The sequence below is a fragment of the Pestalotiopsis fici genome (assembly GCF_000516985.1).
Source record: "Pestalotiopsis fici W106-1 unplaced genomic scaffold PFICI_Scf_12, whole genome shotgun sequence".
NCBI classification, from domain to species: domain Eukaryota; kingdom Fungi; phylum Ascomycota; class Sordariomycetes; order Amphisphaeriales; family Sporocadaceae; genus Pestalotiopsis; species Pestalotiopsis fici.
In genome coordinates, this window is record NW_006917102.1 from 1,182,515 (window position 1) to 1,200,083 (window position 17,569).

Here is a 17,569-nt window from a genome sequence, read left to right on the forward strand (position 1 = left end):
TTCGGGAAAAAGAAGTGTCTTGATGTACTCAGCGTATGTTTCTACCATGTACAGTTTTTTCTTATATATATTTTATTCTTGGATGATACTTGACTTGGTCCAAAATAGGAGGTTGTGCGAGTAGATGCGTCTATCCAAAACCTTGTGGTTGTTCAAACTTGAGAGCGTAGCCAGCCCACAAGCTCTTCTCACCTCGTTAAGCATAAGCTTATTTACAAAAAAGGAAGCATCGGAGGGGGTGACAATCGGTAGGTCAAAGTTTCATTTGCTCTACATACGATTACAACCGTCCTGCGTAACAAAGGTGAGTCCTCATTCTAGGCCAGGGTATATGCACATTTGCGTTCATATAATCAGCTATTTACCACCATAAACTAAACGTCTTCGCCTCCTCCGGGGCGGTCTCGGGGGTTTCTGGTGCCAGATGATAGACTGGGGATGTGGCGGCTCGGCGCTCTTGCTCTTGGTGTTCCATTTGTCCTGCTGCAGGAGACACAATACCGGCTTCCGCGCCTCTGTCGTTGGAATCCGTCTGCGAACCTGAATTCCGGGCCCTTTCCTCTGCCTCTAATCGGGTTGCCTCTTGTCCCTTTTGGATACGCTCGGGCGCCCGCTCCGGTATAGCCGGCTCCGCTCCAAAGCTATCCTCAGCTCTTTGTCTCTGTGTTGTCGGCTCTGCTAATGGCTGTCGCGGCCGTGGGCTAACTGGTATCAACTTAGCCACTTCCTGGAGTGAACTGATCAGCGGCTCGAGTGATTCCGGGCTGTAATCCGAGGTCCCAGCACTGGTAAGATGCGAGGTTGCTCGTGTTCGTGTTGTGGCGGGACTCGGGGGCTCATTGACAGGTCGAGACAACGGCTGCGGTTGCTGCTGCTGTTGCGATGCGTGCCTCCAGTGCTCCTCCATTTTCCCCAAGGTCTCCAACAGTCCGGGCAGTGACCGAAGCCAGAGGTCGCCATTGCGTTCGATGCGACGGATCCGTCTCTCAACGTCGCGCAGCCGTCGCTCCCGTAAGTATTCATGTCGGCGCTGGAGCTGTTCTGGGTTCAGTGGTGCGCTTGTCGCCTCTGCTCTAGCTCCGGCACCGTCTAGAGCCTCGCGAGTTGTGCGTACATCACGCTCGATCCGTCTCTGTATCTGGCGCAGGCTCGACAGCCGGTCGAAGGAGTGTACGAAAGAGCTTGAGGAGGACGTCGTCGTGCTACTCCTGAATGAGCCCATTGACGCCTGCCGGCTGGGTTTGAGGATACTGACCGGGGAATTTGTGGGAGCTTCAGACTGGCCTGCTGAAGGAATCCGAGGAATTGCTGTCGATGGTCTTGATTGGTCCGCCTTTGCGGTGTGCGGGATTCTCGAGCGAATTGGTATGGGTCTGGTGTCGGTCTGGTCAGAGACAGAAGACACACGCCTCAGGTGGTGAGAGGCTGTCGAGGAAGGCGGTGCATCAGAAAAGAATACATCCTGACTCGTCTTGCCCTTCCTGTTGCTATGGAGGTCCATATGTTTTCGCTGACGAACCTTCTCTTTTCGACTGAGGGCCTTGTGAAGGTGGTGCATGGTGGTGATATCTGTCTGGGCAGAGCGGCTGACAGCTGCGGCCGAGTGCAGTGGGGAGCTGGTGGCCCCGTCTGTACTTGAGGACGGTTCAGCACTCGCTTCTGCCGAATCACCCAGCACGAGAGGAACGGCCTCGGCCCTATGCGCTGTTGCAGCCTGGGCATCCATGACCCGTGGTTCAGAGTCAATAGTGACAACACTACCAATACGTGGGCGCAGAATATTGGCCTCAGGAGAAGGAGGGTTGTTGCCATATGCACTACTGCTCTGAGCACCTGGCGAGGACTTTTGTGAAAATGATGGACTCAGCAAGCCAGGTATCGATCTTTGCCCTCCAAACGTCGATCTCTTGCTCGTTTTTCTTGGTGGCAACTTCAAGCCAATGTCGCTCGTGGCTGCAGGCGTTATGGGTGTGCCAGCCTGTGAGCTGCTGCCTTGGCTACTGAGATCTTTGCCATCGTCAGCCTGTGGTTGGTTCACCAACTCGACATTGGATTTCGGTCGCGGTGACGATGCAATCCTTCCTGTTTGCCGAGCTAGTGTAGGTGTAACATCTGGTACAATCACTATGGGCTGCGGTCTTCGCCTTGCCCCAGATTCCTCCGCTGTCGATCTTGCCTCCGACGGCCGTCGCGCTGCCGGGCCCAAGCCAGTCGCATGCGGTCGCGTCTGTTTAGGCGGAGGGGTCGCATCTAATGGCAAAGCGTTACCCGAGTCTCTAGCCGGGCGATGTACCCGACTTGATGATGGGCGCTTCATGGAGCTCGTTCGAGGAGGCCTTGGGGGGGCCTCGCGAGCGCTTATAGGTTTTGGTTCTCGGGCTTCTGCAACGGGTTGCAATACAGTGCCCGCCCCTTGGTCAGAGCTGTACGGACGGAGTGATGCCAGCCTCGTTTCGACGACACCCAGTCTCTCCTCGATATCATGCGTTGACTCCTGCTCTAACGGCTCCACTACGGTGGAACGACGTCTCGACTGTCGCCTGCCGTGAGAGGCGTAGCTATGCTCCACGGGAATAGAAATTGCAATATGCCGGTAGCCTCCCGAGGTGGTAGAAGCAACAGCCGAATCTGGTAGCTGGATGGTAATGGGACCGGGGCGCCTGCGACTCTTTCGACGAAAGGGATTGAGTGCTCTCCTCCATCTGCTGCCCTCGATGGATGCGGCGTCGTCGGGTATAGACATGTGATTCCCTGGTGGTGGTGTTCTCCGAAGGAATTCAATGAGATACCTCAAGCTCTCCTCGTCCCCGGGGTCGCCTCCATTTGAACTACTCCGCAGCTGTCGGGCTGGTTTGCCTGCAGAGTGCCATGCGGGTCGGGTGTCCGACGTTCGTGATGCCTCGCCCTGCCGTCCACCTTGAGGATCGATTTGCATCTGCTGACCTCCTCCATCTCCAGGACGCCATGCTTCTCCTTGCTCCGTCGGCTGCGGTGCAGAGGCGATCCCTTGATGCCTTGCAGTGGGTGTGTTGCGCGGCTCCGTTGCCTCTATGAACCGACCCGGCCTCCGTCTGAGCGGCATAGCTGCAAACCCGGGTCGTTTATCACTTGCAGGTCGACGACATTAGTTTCGAAAGAGAGCCCGAGCCGGCGTACAAGCACATTTTTATTCCATGCTGGCTCGCACAGGTAGCGAGACCGACCCTTTTTTTTTTCTTTTTTTTTTTTTTCGATTCATTGCCATCCCTCCCTTTGCCCAATGAACCGCGCTGAAGCGGTTTGACGGAAAGCCTACCAAGGGAGTCATGCTCTAGTCGGAAGAAGTAAAGTGGTTCGAGAAACTGGGTTTCGAACTGCGCGGATACCGATGTGCATGGGCAAATGAAGGTGTCATAAAACTTTATGGTGCTGGCACCAGCAAAGCTTAAGGAGACTTGGGAGCAAAACAGGCAAAAAAGGAGAGCAGAGCCATGCATTTAGGTATATGCGAGGTAAAGTATAGAAGTGTAAAGTGGAGTGCTGAGGACCTGCAGTGGCGGCGACGAGAGAAGGAACAAGAGAAGTTGGACAAAATGTAAAACATTTAGATTGAAAGGGAGGAATCGACTATTTCTTTTCCCGGGGTATTTCTTTTTTGAGAACACATTATTGGCTAGGGAAGAGATGCCCAGGTACCAAGCACCTATGTAAGCTAGATGAAGGTTACACGTGCAGATGTGCAGATTCCCAGGCGAGTTTGATTGAGTGATTTCACGGCTACGGTCAGTATGATTTCCATGCATCGTATCTTGTACAACATGTCCATGGTCGCCTGTCGATAATTGCCGACATGTTGAAGACACTCAAATCATACATCTACAACAAATAGCGTATATGAATGCATGATGCGCAACGCAATTCGATAATTACATTTGCATGTACCTTAGGTACGAATATCTGGGAAATATGCACTAGATATGTAAAGCCGCAGAGGGCTTGGTAGCGGATTGGCGGACATCTAGCAAGCGCTTCCGGATCTAGGTTTGGGGAACGATCCACTGAATTAGTGCCCGTCTTAAGCTTCGGCCCGCAGCGGCTGTTTTTAGTGATGGCGTTTCAGATCCATATCCACATTTTCGAATTCTCTTTGAACTGATTCTATTATACGAGGTAGTTTCCTGCAAGCCATTTATACATGAACATGAGAACATCTGATCGGTCGTCAAAGAGGACGTACAAATCTGTGGTTCGACGGGGGTGACGTAGTTTACTTCTTGGCGGGGTCGTTCGTCTCTGGTACCCCGCTTCAACTACATACTTCGCCCATTACGAGCCATCATCATCCTTGGTTCCATTGTGCTATCATTGCCATTGTAGTGTCGAGATGGATGCACCCGACTCTTGCCATTATCGCTTGATCGCCTGACGAGATGATCATATCGCTGACATATGCCAGCACATTCTCAGCCGTTTGACTCATCGCTTAGTCTGTCAAAGACGAGCCTGTTCTTGATACCAATCAGGTCTCGACAAGAGGCTAGGATCTACAAGCCTCGAGGAAACACGGCATGAGGGATTGATATTAACGACCAGTCTGCCACCACATGCCCTTTTCAAAAAGTCTGGATATGCAAGCAGCCGAACAAGATCACCTCATTACTCCGTAGATAAAGACAGCCAAGCGGGCCACAAGTCGTTAGGCACACATACTTACTTACACGTACCGCCTACCGGGGATCCGATCAAGGCCCGGGTCCACGGCAGACAGGGGACTAGGATCACCAAGCAGAAGACCAAAAGTTCCTTGCACATTTCGACGCGACTGGGACTTTTCTAGTATGGATGACCTTCCACAGTACACGTACACGAGCGGTTAGTGTAGGTCGTGTATGTACTTTACAAATGAATGACGAATCCTCAATTGCTTGCGCCATGCCAACGAATCCGCAGCAGTACGCAAAAACGCAAGCACGATTTCAAGCACATCGCCTACCTTGGCGCAGAGGCAATCGATAATCGCCCGTCATTCGAGGTTCGTCTCTAATGTAAAGTACAGAGCATCAGAAATCTACATGTGGGCTTGCTTCACGGACGGATACACAGCCCATCCCCGCGAATCCTTATTCAACAGAAGAGAGTTTGTTCGGCACTTCTCGGTCTGGACAAGCATATCTGTAGGGGGGTGGCATGCCACCACCTGCACGCCATCAATGCCCCTTGGCTACGCTGGATCTACAGTACAGACAGAGTATACCTACCCAATGGGCCACCCGGCCACGGCTCTATGTCCTTCCTCGTTTGGATTTTCTGCTCTCTAATGTCGTGATGTCTGTCCTGATTAAGCTTTCATTGATGGATTGTAACACTTCCGCTTCCTGATTGTGGTCTGGTCATTTGATCATACCAAATCAAGCTCTTGCGCCAATCTCGGTTCCTTGCGTGCTCGACACCTTTTCACCACGCAAGGAAATAGATCTTGAGACCACCACATATGATGCGTTGGAAAAGATAGTTTTAGTAAAGGTTATAATTATTCCCAAGCTCGTCGAGGTTTTAACAACTCATGTCCAGATTCTATCTCCAGACAACTGCAAATTTTCTCTACGCCCAGCATGAAGCCGTAGCGGCAGAGATATTCCACCCATAGGATCACAACAAGAGAAGATGCTCGGTCGCCTGAGTCAGAGAGAAGACGCCCAGCAACAAAGACACTCCGTACATGGCAAGTGGGACCCTAACATATACGCCCTGGGCGTTTATCTGGCTATCTACGGAAGATATTCGCCGCAACCACTGCGCCGTATTCCGCAGTTCTCGGACTGTGGATCCAAAGAAGGACGAGAAGTGCTGCGCGATCAGACGTGAAAATGATTGCAGCCCGCCCGCCATTGGTGGTTAAGCTTGATCTAGAGGACGACTCTAGCAGGTTTTTTAAGGGCCTCTTGTGTTTAGGAAGCGTCCATGTGCCATGAATAATAAAAAGAACCATGAAAAGAAAGCATGCGAGGAAGGTCGAGTATTCGTATAGCATTTGCGGGGACCGGACCATTGATAGCGTGGGCTAAATCACTGGGCGTTCCAGTTTGCCCTGGTTGCCCCTCCATGAATGTCGGGTTCGTTGCTTGTCAGTTGGCGGGGTTAGCGCTCGTAAACGTCCGTGATAAGCTTGATTCGTCATCTGGAATATCGGAGTAGCCACGTCAGAAGAGAATTCGCGGCTCAACAGCTAGCCCAGCTCGCCTAGGAGATCAATTAACTTGCTATGTCGGGTTGCAAATGGTCTTTCTTATTTTGGACTATAGGAATCCTGAAATTGAAGAGGATCCAAGAGGCGAAAACGCAGGCCTCCAATTTAAGAAACATTACCCCAGAGTGCCGAACTACCATGTAGTCGCTAATGCATGCCGACAGGGTAGGTAGATAGCTGTAGGTAGGTACGATAGTAGTAGGTACAACGGAATGTCTGGTGGGCGAACATCCGAGAGGCACTCGAAGGAGGCCCGGAGCATGTAGGTCTTGTAGGTAGTGTACGTAGTAGGTGGGCGTGCCCACTGTTGGGCAGTTCCTTGGGTCACGCAGTACGGACCAAACTGCTAATTCTACCTGGTAGTAATCCACCAGACGAAACTATTAAAAACATACCTACACATTATACCCGTTATCCCCATTCGCGACCAGGAGGCCATTTACACCACATCACTACATCTTCTTTCTTGACAATATGCTTGTCTGATGCAATAATTCTATCGTCTCGCCCCGGGACAGCTGGTTGCGCTAATATCCACCAAGCCAGACCGCTGAAAGGGGACTATCCCCTTTGAATTGGGCCTCAAAAGCATTCCCTCTACTTAACCACCATGCTTCCGCGCTTCTCCCTTCCATTTGTTCTTACCCAGACGACACCACGATCCGAGCACTCTTGCAGCGAGGGAGGCAACAACACGAAGGAAGGGCAATCTGGAATGCGTTTGCTTTCCTCCTCAATGGTTATACTGGGTTCTGATTTCTGTTTCATATCTTTCGACAACCCTTGAGTGGCCATTGCTGCCACAGTTGATTTGCCGCAAGTCTCATCTAGCCCAGCTCTACCAACACCGCCGCCGCCGCCACCTTCAACTTCCATCCACAACCTACAAACCAGATCCTCCCCTTCTCCCGTGACTGGGATTCCTATGCCGCCTGTCCTTGGTGATTAAGATGTCTGAACAACGGTCGGCTCCAGAGGACGAGTCGGCCGCCTTTTTCAGCGACTTGAAGCTTGAAGCCCCGTACCCCAGTGACACCAGCTACCCCAATTCACTGGACATTCCCGGGCAGCCCAGCGGCGGCGACCCCTGGTTTCCATCTACCCACAACCTCCCCCACAGCTGGAGTGATAACAACAGCTCTTATCCGCCCTATAACCCAGCGGGCTATGGAAGCTCCCCAGGGGTCTCAAACAGTCCATGGCCAGGTTATGAGCACAGCGTGGAGGCAAACTCTAATAACCCAACTTATTATCCAAACTCGCCGAGCTATGCTATTGCAGACCAGTTATCACCATCTGAACAGGCATTCTACAACACAAATGGTAATGCATCTGTGGTAGGAGACCCCACCCTCCCTCTCAACTACCACCGGCAGCCAGAGCTTCTTTATCCATCTGCCCCATCTGTTCCCTCTGCTCCATCGGCTACATCAGATGTATTGTCTGCTCAATCTGTTCCCTTTTCTGCCCTATTCACTAGGGCAGATGATTCCACCAATTTAAGCTCTTACCCTTTTTCAGGGACATCCTATCGGTCAAGGTATGTTTTCTTTTCTGGAAGCCCAGCCGCAACAGACAAAGGTTCTAACTAACCGTATCCAGGCCAGCCACTGAGCGATCTTTTGGAAGTTCTCCCGAAAAGCCGTTCGAATGCGATCAGTGCGGATCCCGGTTCTCGACTCGCAAGGATCTTGGTCGCCACAAGCCCACACATAAACAATGGCCCGAAGGGCAAAGAGTCAACGGATTATACCACTGTCGTTGCGGCGTACGGGGCCATCGGAAAGACAACTATAAACGCCATCAGAGATCATGCGTCCCCAAGAACTTTACACACGACATGTTTATCTGTAAATGTTCTTTCGAGACTAGTGAGCAGACCGAGCACCTGCTCCATATCGAAGTATGCCGACATGGTACAAAACCCCGAGGACGGCCCCCTCGCTCAAGGGCAGCGAGCGAGCTACTTTGACGATTGAGCAGCCTCATGCATACTTTTTATAGGGCATCTCGTCCAATACCAATAAAGCCGACACCCCAGCAAGGTTTTCTATGTATGAGAAGGACTCAAGAGGGCAGCACTTTCAATGAATATTTTATATCTTATATCATGTATGGAAGAAAGTTATCTACTTCGTTCCAATAGACATATCATGTATGTATGACCCGCTTTCATGATACCAAGCGGTGGCGCCATGAGCGCCTGAACATTATAGCCCAACATTTCGGATTAGCGTTTAAATTATATACACCGCTCGTTGTTTTCCATATCTTCCGAATCAAGGGCGTTTTCTAGTATCTTCACTTTAGACCTTGTCCCGACGATCATTGCAAACCAATGGAACCACCGGGGCTTTCGGAAGGACTGAACCGAAGTGTGTGTTTGATGCCTTGAATGGCACAGATTGAGGCCAATTCTATGGCATTCACAATCCGTGAGTGATGCAACTATTGCCCTGCTTTACCTGAGATTAGAACTTTCTTTATCCCGCAGAAAATAGCCCCCAGCCCGCAAGCCATGACGAATGTTACACGTTTACAGACGATATTGAACAAGACATCTAGTGCAGGTGTCGCAATGCAAGCACTGCAAGCCGACGCCGTTGGTTGCAGATAAATGAGCACATGATTCATATAATTGCTCATAAAAGGGCCTCAAGGTGTCGGGAGTCATGTTTCGCCCGGTCTGGATGGGAAACCATTACCGTGAGGCCAATTTCCCTCATTGGTCCGCCAAAATATGAGGACCATTTCCTCCCCCAGCGCACAGCCGCATGGCCATCGGGTGTCTACGGCTCGTTGATATTTGTGAATTGAGGCCCATTATCTCATACTTTTCGTTCACCCTTGGCTCTCTGGAAAAGGTTTTGATCGGTGAGCTTCATTCTTCTATTGTTACCATTTAGACTCCTTCTGTGGGGGGGCGGCAGCAACCCTTCCGACGACGGGCGAAACAAGGCTTCTATTTGGAATCATTCAAGGACTGAGGACAATCATACTTCCCATCCTTGATTCAGCTGAGGATTATGTAGGATGCTCAGGCAGAGATATGACAGAGGGATATAATAACCACCTCTTTGCACTTTCCTTCTCCTCTATCAATCTGACATTGCACCAGTCTTTTCTCATGCCCACTGCCAATTCCTCCATCTAGATGATGATGCCATTGTGATTCAGAACTTCTAGACCATGCCGGGGATAATAAGATCAGCAAGTCGTCCACCAAGACAATTTTCAAATCCCAAAGACCCCGGCGGTCACAATGATGATGACAATCAAAGCGACAGCAGCGGCAGCAGTCACCAAAACCACCGGTGCTGCAGCAGTAGCAGTACCCAGCAACAACATGATAGTTATTATACGTTAGACCTGCCGTACACGGCATACCGCGGAGCCTTCCTCGGAGGTCATTACCGACTACACCAACTACGCCTACAGACCGAGTTCCTCGACATCTTCTCCGTCGTGTGCCTCTGCGGGCGCGTCTTTGAGGCCCAGGCCTTTTCGCTCTCGCTGGGCGCCGACGCCCCGGAGCGCGGCCTGCCCCTGCCCAAGCAGCTCATGGACTCGCGCCGGCGCCGCATGAAGCGCATCTACCGCTCCGACAACTTTGTCGACGTCTTTGAGGACTCGGGCAAGCGCTTTCTCGTCTCCAAGGTCGACCGGACCGAGAAGGAGTGGCGCGACGTCTGTGATCAGGTCATCTGCCGCGACGTCGACTATGCCGCCGATTTGCCCGCGAGGCTCGTCGGGGGCCGACGGCTGCAGAAGCGTGGTCGCCATCATGGTGGTGGTGGTGCCTGTTGCGAAATAGACCGCCGCCTTGGGTCTACCTCCGCAGATGTGAGTATCTCTCTCTGCCTAGTTGATGATAAAGCTGACTTGTCAGATGTATACTCGTACCGATGTGTACCCATCTACAATGCGGCACGATGATGAAAAAATACCTACTAGCTATGCACACGCTTTGATGAAAGGACTGAAGCAAAAATGTTGATCGAAACCAATGGATGATGGTGAACCGCAAGATTGTGCACACTCTGTGGAAACACGCGAGGATTTCAGCAGGTTTCCCGTACAGTTCTTTCGCAATCAGAGTTGGGTCGTTGCCTATAAACTACTTCATTATCAAGTTCGAGTCTTAGTATGACCATTAGATAGCAGGAAACAGAATCTATCAAATAGCATTCATCGCCGTGGACCTTTCCAACAAAACTGTAGCCATGGCTTGAGATTTTGCCACCCTCATGTGGGCCCAACAAACCTTTTGCACCATATATCTGTCTGTGGTGCCGAATAGGGAAGCGATAGGTGACTTGGCAGGCGGCCTTCGATCCCATGCCCAACCGATTATTCCCAAGAGAGCGTCGTTTCAAATCACGTAGAATATCATGGTCATCATTATTGAGCGAGATGACTCCTGCTTGGGTGTTGATGCTACGCACATCGGAGCCCTTCCTGTGAGCTCCTCCAGCGATTCAACACATCCAGCCACTCTTGAGCACACTCGGCCGTTTCCCACTCGTCCTCGTCACCCTGCGGCGCATCAATTAGAGCCTTGACCTGGGGATATATCGACTCCCAGCTCCGCCCGACTGGAACGTGGTCCTGGACAAAACGCAAGAGATTATTAATCCAACCCCCATCGCCCCGTGACTCCTTCAAGATCTTTTGTATGGGCATGACGGCGATTTGTGGGAACCGCGCCAGCTGCTCCTCGCAGGGTTTGTAGGGCGGCCAGTTGCCGTCTTGCAGCCAAGAGAGCAGATCGTGCACGAACGGACGCATCTCCCGCGCCGTGCGCACGCGCTCGCGCAGGCTGCGCGTCCCCATGTAGTCGGCCTTGTGCTCGGAGACCCAGGCCTCGTCGCGGCGGTCCACGAAGCGCAGCAGATCCTTGGCCTGCGGCGATACCCAGCCCGTAAACAAGCGGTCGCCGCGGCCCTCGGCGTCGGGGTCCGACACGGCGACGAGGGTCTCGCGGTAGGGCAGGATTTGGTCCTCGGGAAGCTCGCAGACTACGAGGTGGAGCGCCCCGAGCACCCGATGCAGGTCGTCCTCCGAGTTGACTGGCTGCGTGATTATAGCCGCGATGGCCGAGACCACGGCCGGCTCATTTGCTCGCCTTTGGACAATATCGAGAAATTTGGTGTAAAATGGTGTCTTTGACTCGGCGGCACCCACACCTCCGCGTCTAGATAATCTCGGAATCACCTCCGTGACAAGGGTCGCGAACGTTTCCGTGTCGAGAGCCTCTAGTGAGGCAATTGGTGAGATGTCATTTAGATCCCGAGGTATCGTTTTATCAAACAAGGCCGACGGCATGGTGCTTTGTAATAATGGTTAATAGGTGTTGTTCATATTGTCCGAGTCTTGCGCAGTATTGGACGTCTTATTTATTAACCATTCGGCCGTGACTCAAGAGAATTGGCCAGTGCCGAGAGCCACATGATTTGACCCACAAATCAGCCACATTCGCAATACAAATAGTACCAATAGTAATAGTAAGACTTGGAAGTTCTTAATCATATGTCATTCAATATCATAAGCCATAGATTCTTCTTAATATAAGTTCTATTCATCCTAACTATTTACACTCCTTTATTATCAAAACAAACAAATGCTGAAGAGAAGTCTTCCCGTGAATGATTGGTCAAATAACAAATGGGCCAAAACAGAGTAAACCAGCAACCATGACAATTACATTTTAGCCAGGCATGGAGAATCCCAAACAACGTCCAACTTAGCCTGTGCTCCCAAAAGAGATTAAATCCTTTTGCCACTGCGTATACTCGTGGTCAAGCAAAAGCAGCCAAAATGTCAACAAGAACTACCTAACAGGGTTGCAGGAGGAAGCATACAAAAGAAAAGGGGAAGCCTTCAACTCAGAAAGGCAAACCCGCATATGGGGCGACGCTGACAGTAGTCGGCATTGCATAAGTGAGTGTACTGAAAGTTATGGGCATAATGGCCGACGTGAGCGACAAATCTGAGATTTGTCGTGGCTCTACATGGCCATGATCAATATCAATACCGCCAGGACCGGCAAAGCCGCCGCTGTGCCCAGGTACGGCGTCAATGAACACATTGTCCGTCTGAAGGGCCGGGAGACGATCCGGGTGTTCGTCGCGAGCCTGGACGCTGGTCGTAGTGGTGGACGTGGGCGTGGCAGTGACGGTGACGGTCACGAATGCCCTGGGGGCAATGTGAGCAGGTATCGCAATGTTGATGCTTTGAGTCTGGTCGGCGCCAGCAGTGTGGTTGGTGGCCACCTCAACCAGTGGGCCGTCGCCTTGAACCACTCTACGCCGGAGGAACGACTCCGGGATTGGGCGACTGTTGAGACAGCCAGTGAAGCATACGACGGTCTCATTTGAAGCTGAAGTAGATACATGTTAGTCCAAGTGTTGTAGAATCAGAATTGATGAAAAAGAAGGGGGAAAAGGCCCAATTCTTTTTCAACTTACCGGGAAATGTGACGTTGCCAGCCGGCACGCACTTGGACTTGCAAGATCGACAGGCCTCAACACTGGCTTTGATTCTTTCCTCGGGAAAAGATTTTGCAAGAATGTTTTCCTGAGTGCGGCGGCCTTCGTTGGTAGAAAAGGTTGCAAACATGTTGGGCGGGCCGCCGGGCATGCCGGGCAGTTGATCATTCGGGCCTATGATGCCCGCCTCTCTAGCCTTGTCCGTCAACTCTTTGACTTCCTTGTCATCCTTTGCTATCCGCTGGTGTTCACCGTAGAGCAGCAGGCCTGTGGCAATGAGGGGTTCGAGCCAAAAGGCCAATATATAGGCGGGCTTTTCCATGAAGGTGAAGTACTCGATAATGCCTAGCACTTCGGGCACTCCTCCGGCAAAACCGATGAACTCCATGCACTCCAAGAACATACGAGACAGACCAGCCATAATACCAGCCATGTTGACAAGTTTGTGCTGATAATCAGTCTATGTGAAATTGCAGAGGGGTGGACAGGACCTTTGTTAGCTTGACGGCTTTGGTTATGGTTGATTGTGAAGCGCGATGGGGACAAGAATGGGGAAAGATGCTGAGAAGTATGAGGACAGTGAGAGAAGAGTAGATGAGGTGGCAGAATCCAGATTCTTATACCAATTTTCCTGCCTGAAAGTTATTGAGGCACTGTTCTGGTGACATTTTTGCCTTTTCATTTTCTTCCGCACCCGTTGGGCCGATGTAACAAAACCTTGTGTCCTTTCTCCGAAAGAGAGCATATCACAAGGCTGGACGAATCAGTGGTGGGCCTATTTTGAGGCGGCAACAAAATTTGAAATGGCCTGCAAGGTGAATGCATTCATATATCGCTTGTTCCATTGGGTACACGGCACTGGGCGGACACGAGACCAGCTAGATGCAACGTATTGGCTCTTTACACTTACATAATCATCGCCTTCTTCCGACGGACGAGCTTTTGAAGCAGTCGCTACCTTGATGTCGATGTAACAGATTTTTGCGGCAACCGTAAGAACCTACTTCTGATTTGTAGAATAGGGTTCTGGGATTTCGCGGTTCGCCGACAGTCACTGTGTTAATGTTTAAGCTACATATAACAAATGGTTCAATCCACGAACGAATCCCACCTGCAAATTCATGACACGGAGAAACCGCGGATCGAGAACACAATACCAAGGGATACCGTTGAATGGCCAAAGAGGCTCTCTATGCACCAGCCGCTTTGGTAGCAATGATTCAAGTACAATACTTTTGCGTTATGGACAACTAGGGGGCCTCTAAATTACCACGACTAGATGCATGAGTAGTATAATATATCACTGATGCATGGGGACTCGAGGTCATTTACACTGACCAGTGGTGTACCTGATAAATCCACAAGGTCATTTGTTGTCGGTTGTTTTTAACGAAAACAGTCCTCGCTAGATGATACTTTTGCATGCCTTGACAGGCTCGTTTAGTTCAAATATCAACGCATGGTTGCCATTTTCACCATCCGCATCAATAATAATGGGTGGTAGCACACCACAGTCCCGAGCCCTAGACAATCATTAAAGAGATTTCGGACGACCAGTAGCTATTCGGTGATTATGGTTTTGTGGCTTAGGTAGAGCTCCTTGCACTGGGGGCACCGCGTGACGCAAGTTCGATATATGGTTTTGTAGCTTCCGGAGGGGATTAGAGGCTTCTTTTGTACGTACACGCTTTCTCCAGTTTGTTTCTTGTCGGTGGTGAAGAAGTTGGTGATTTCCAATTCTATATTACGATAGTTTTGAAAGTCATTATGTAAATCCAGCAATCCGACAGACCGAGCCCCGTTTCACAGGCGCAAAACAAGCCTCCCATTTCTAGTAATTTATGCCGATTCACGATGGAGCATAAATCTCAAGAGACTTGGCAACTTCCGGGTGAATTGATGGCCAGGCCGAGATGTACGAGTTGGAAAGGGAATAGTAGCGGTTCGGGCTGGGCAATAGGGAATATATTTGCATACTCGGCTCCACCAAAAAAGGCACATGGTCTAGAACCTCGATGGTATCCAACAAGCCAAGCCAATGGTAGCAGCATTCTACAGGTAAAGCCCCACACTAACCTAGCGGCGATCTTGTACGAAACCGGTGCCGTCTTAGGACAGGGTCTGTCCCTTGTTGGCATTAAACACATGTTGGTATACAATCAAGGTCTGAGGGCATTTGAGCACTATGAGGCGGCTCCTCTCTCTGTCTCTCTCTGTAAGGGCAGAAGATGCCCGTGTAGCTTCTCTGAGTTGCAAGACCTTTACACAAAAAGTCCCGTCATCTAGCTGCCGTGAGCTATATGGTGCACCCAGAACAGGATGCGTGCATCGACAATCATAGGAAAAAAGAAGCAAAGACGTGGCTGCATCTGTCATTTTTGATTTCTGATTGGACCTGGCGCTCGATGATCTTGACAGCTCTCGGTCAATGCGCCCGTGGCGTGTCTCTCCTTCCGCCCATGAGCCGGAAAGCCGATCCCCAGAGGGCGTTTGAGAAACGACCTCACTCTGGATTTTTCCCCAGTCAATTCCATCTTGGCCCCATGGACTTCTTACTCCTATGCTTCTGCTATTCGACCCTTGCACCTTGGTCGTCTCAAGAACCATCGCAAAGTCTCTCGGCGTCTTGGTATAATACATTTATAAGTCGTGGAAGGTACCTGCTCGAATTTCCGAGGGGATCATCAGGCCGGACCTCTCAGCAACAACAAAGATTCAAAGATATTCTCTATTAATTTCGACTTGTCAACCAAAATCACCTTTTCATCCTCAAGAGACTGCCACTAGTTTTCCAACTACATAATTTGTACAACCCGGCCAGTCGAAGCCACATCTACACAGTAGATCGATCCCCACCAGACAAGCTTTCTTTCCCACCTCCACTCTCACCTCCCCCAGGACCGGCGCCTGTTCTTAATTAGGAATCTACAGTTCGACAACCCTGCCTACCTAGTAGACACTTCCTATCTACCTTTTTTCACCGTCTCTGTTCGAACCTCACACCTTTTGCGACCTTTCCTTCACTTGGAAAACGATGGCACCTCACGAGACGGGCACGACCATGGCCGCCACGGATATGGACATGGACATGGACATGTCGGGAACCTCTTCATCGTCGTCGAGCATGATGACCATGATGGCCGTCTTTTCCAACTCCATGGACACGCCGCTGTACTCGACGGGCTGGACGCCGGGCAGCACGGGCGAGTACGCGGCGACGTGCATCTTCCTCATCGTCCTGGGCGGCATCCTGCGCGGGCTGCTGGCCGCCAAGTCGCTGCAGGAGGCGCGCTGGCTGGACCGCGAGCTCGACCGCCGCTACGTGGCCGTCAAGGGCAAGCTCCCCGCCGCCGAGCAGATATCCCGCGACAGCCTGGCCAAGCGCATGACCATGACGCTGTCCGAGAACGGCGCCGAGGAGGATGTCATGGTGGTCCGGCGCCAGGGTGTCCCGACTCGTCCTTGGAGGTTATCTGTTGATCCCGTACGCGCCGTGATCGATACTGTTATTGCTGGAGTTGGTTATCTTCTGTGAGTTTGTCCTCTTTTCCCTTTGAGTTTGCCGAATTATATCTTGATCCAAGTACAAGACTGACTCGGAAATTTGCAAATAGCATGTTGGCTGTTATGACCATGAATGTCGGCTACTTCCTCTCTGTTCTTGGCGGTGTTTTCGTGGGCAGTTTGCTCGTCGGCCGCTACACAATTGCAGCAGAGCACTAGATGCTAGAATTCAAAGCCATTAGGGATATTCAAATTCTTTTCCTTCCTACGATATTCACCATTACAACCACCTACGACGATGATGACGGAACTACTCCTACAGGGCCAAGGCATTTCACGAAGAATCACGATAAAATGGCAACATGGCAGCGTCGGAACAGGGTCTATTTTTGAAGAGAAATATGCATTCATGAGGGAAAGCAAGGGTATGGGATCATCTCAAGCGATAGCGTTTACAATAAGGCGTTTTGGTGTTTTGGTCAAGACAATATCTTCAGTCCTGCTGCTGCAACATGTCGTTTTCCTTGATGGAGACATTGGTGTATTTGACCTTGTATCGGATGCACCCTTTCATGACTATTCCAGAGCAACTCGACAGTCTCTCTTGGGCATTTTTTTTTTTTTTTTACTCCAGCACCCAGCGCACAAGACCTTTTTGATTTCCTCGTTGAAAAGCGCTGTCCTCGGATTACCCTCGTTCTCTTGTGTTGCTTGTTCACTTACACGCGCCGCATTTCATGTCCAAAGTGTCCTAGTACAAGCGCCAATGAACCTTCTCAAACGCACTCAAACATGCTCAGACTTGCTTGATATGGTCTAGCGAGGCTTTTTGGCTTGACTGGACGGCTGGCCGCTCGGCTTGCAAAGCTTCAAGCTGCTTTTGCTCTTGCTCCGCCTTACATAACAATTGTCCTCGGCCAGGAATCTGGCGAGAGAAGGGCACGTCCCTGTCAGAGGGGTCCAGGGGAGGAGAGGTGAGAACTTTCATTCATTTTCCCCACCAGCCACTCTCAGAAATCAAAGGCGACCTGTCAAGCCACTCTGATGGCTCCACCCTTTGCCCAGAGGGAAAATGCCACAGATTTCCCCCCCTCTCAAGCCTCTTTGTGAGCGTACGTCCAGAACGGCGCGTCTCGCGGGGTTCCGACAATAGTCCCTCCGATGTTCATGCAAGTGGGAGGGTAATGTACGGACTCTACGGACGGAGTACGGAACTCAAAATTACCGTTGCCCGTAGACTTCTCCGGTGATGTATGTGTGTGTGTGTTTGTCATAGGCTATATATTCAGCTCCAAGGACTCCCAATTGCGACAAGTGGGAAAAAAAAGAATCTTTTCGGCATTACTGATAG

At 51.0% G+C, this 17,569-nt stretch overlaps 6 protein-coding genes across 6 annotated transcripts; 3 read left to right on the plus strand and 3 right to left on the minus strand.

Moving 5' to 3' along the window:
* Positions 1-361: 361 nt before the first annotated feature.
* PFICI_14118 (uncharacterized protein) lies at positions 362-3,082 on the minus strand (the record flags this gene model as incomplete). Its single annotated transcript, XM_007842699.1, has 1 exon — positions 362-3,082. One exon carries the CDS (start codon positions 3,080-3,082, stop codon positions 362-364), a length of 2,721 nt encoding a protein of 906 aa, XP_007840890.1.
* Positions 3,083-7,176: 4,094 nt separating this feature from the next.
* Positions 7,177-8,205, plus strand: PFICI_14119 (uncharacterized protein; the record flags this gene model as incomplete). The annotated part of the gene is made up of 3 exons (XM_007842700.1): positions 7,177-7,662; positions 7,748-7,766; positions 7,829-8,205. The coding sequence occupies 3 exons, from the start codon at positions 7,177-7,179 to the stop codon at positions 8,203-8,205; spliced, it is 882 nt and encodes a 293-aa protein (XP_007840891.1).
* Positions 8,206-9,415: 1,210 nt separating this feature from the next.
* On the plus strand, positions 9,416-10,162 carry PFICI_14120 (uncharacterized protein; the record flags this gene model as incomplete). The annotated part of the gene is made up of 1 exon (XM_007842701.1): positions 9,416-10,162. One exon carries the CDS (start codon positions 9,416-9,418, stop codon positions 10,160-10,162), a length of 747 nt encoding a protein of 248 aa, XP_007840892.1.
* Positions 10,163-10,663: 501 nt separating this feature from the next.
* PFICI_14121 (uncharacterized protein) lies at positions 10,664-11,551 on the minus strand (the record flags this gene model as incomplete). Its single annotated transcript, XM_007842702.1, has 1 exon — positions 10,664-11,551. One exon carries the CDS (start codon positions 11,549-11,551, stop codon positions 10,664-10,666), a length of 888 nt encoding a protein of 295 aa, XP_007840893.1.
* A 560-nt stretch (positions 11,552-12,111) lies between these two features.
* PFICI_14122 (uncharacterized protein) lies at positions 12,112-13,147 on the minus strand (the record flags this gene model as incomplete). Its single annotated transcript, XM_007842703.1, has 2 exons — positions 12,112-12,605; positions 12,694-13,147. The coding sequence occupies 2 exons, from the start codon at positions 13,145-13,147 to the stop codon at positions 12,112-12,114; spliced, it is 948 nt and encodes a 315-aa protein (XP_007840894.1).
* A 2,601-nt stretch (positions 13,148-15,748) lies between these two features.
* PFICI_14123 (uncharacterized protein) lies at positions 15,749-16,437 on the plus strand (the record flags this gene model as incomplete). Its single annotated transcript, XM_007842704.1, has 2 exons — positions 15,749-16,245; positions 16,329-16,437. The coding sequence occupies 2 exons, from the start codon at positions 15,749-15,751 to the stop codon at positions 16,435-16,437; spliced, it is 606 nt and encodes a 201-aa protein (XP_007840895.1).
* Positions 16,438-17,569: the final 1,132 nt, after the last annotated feature.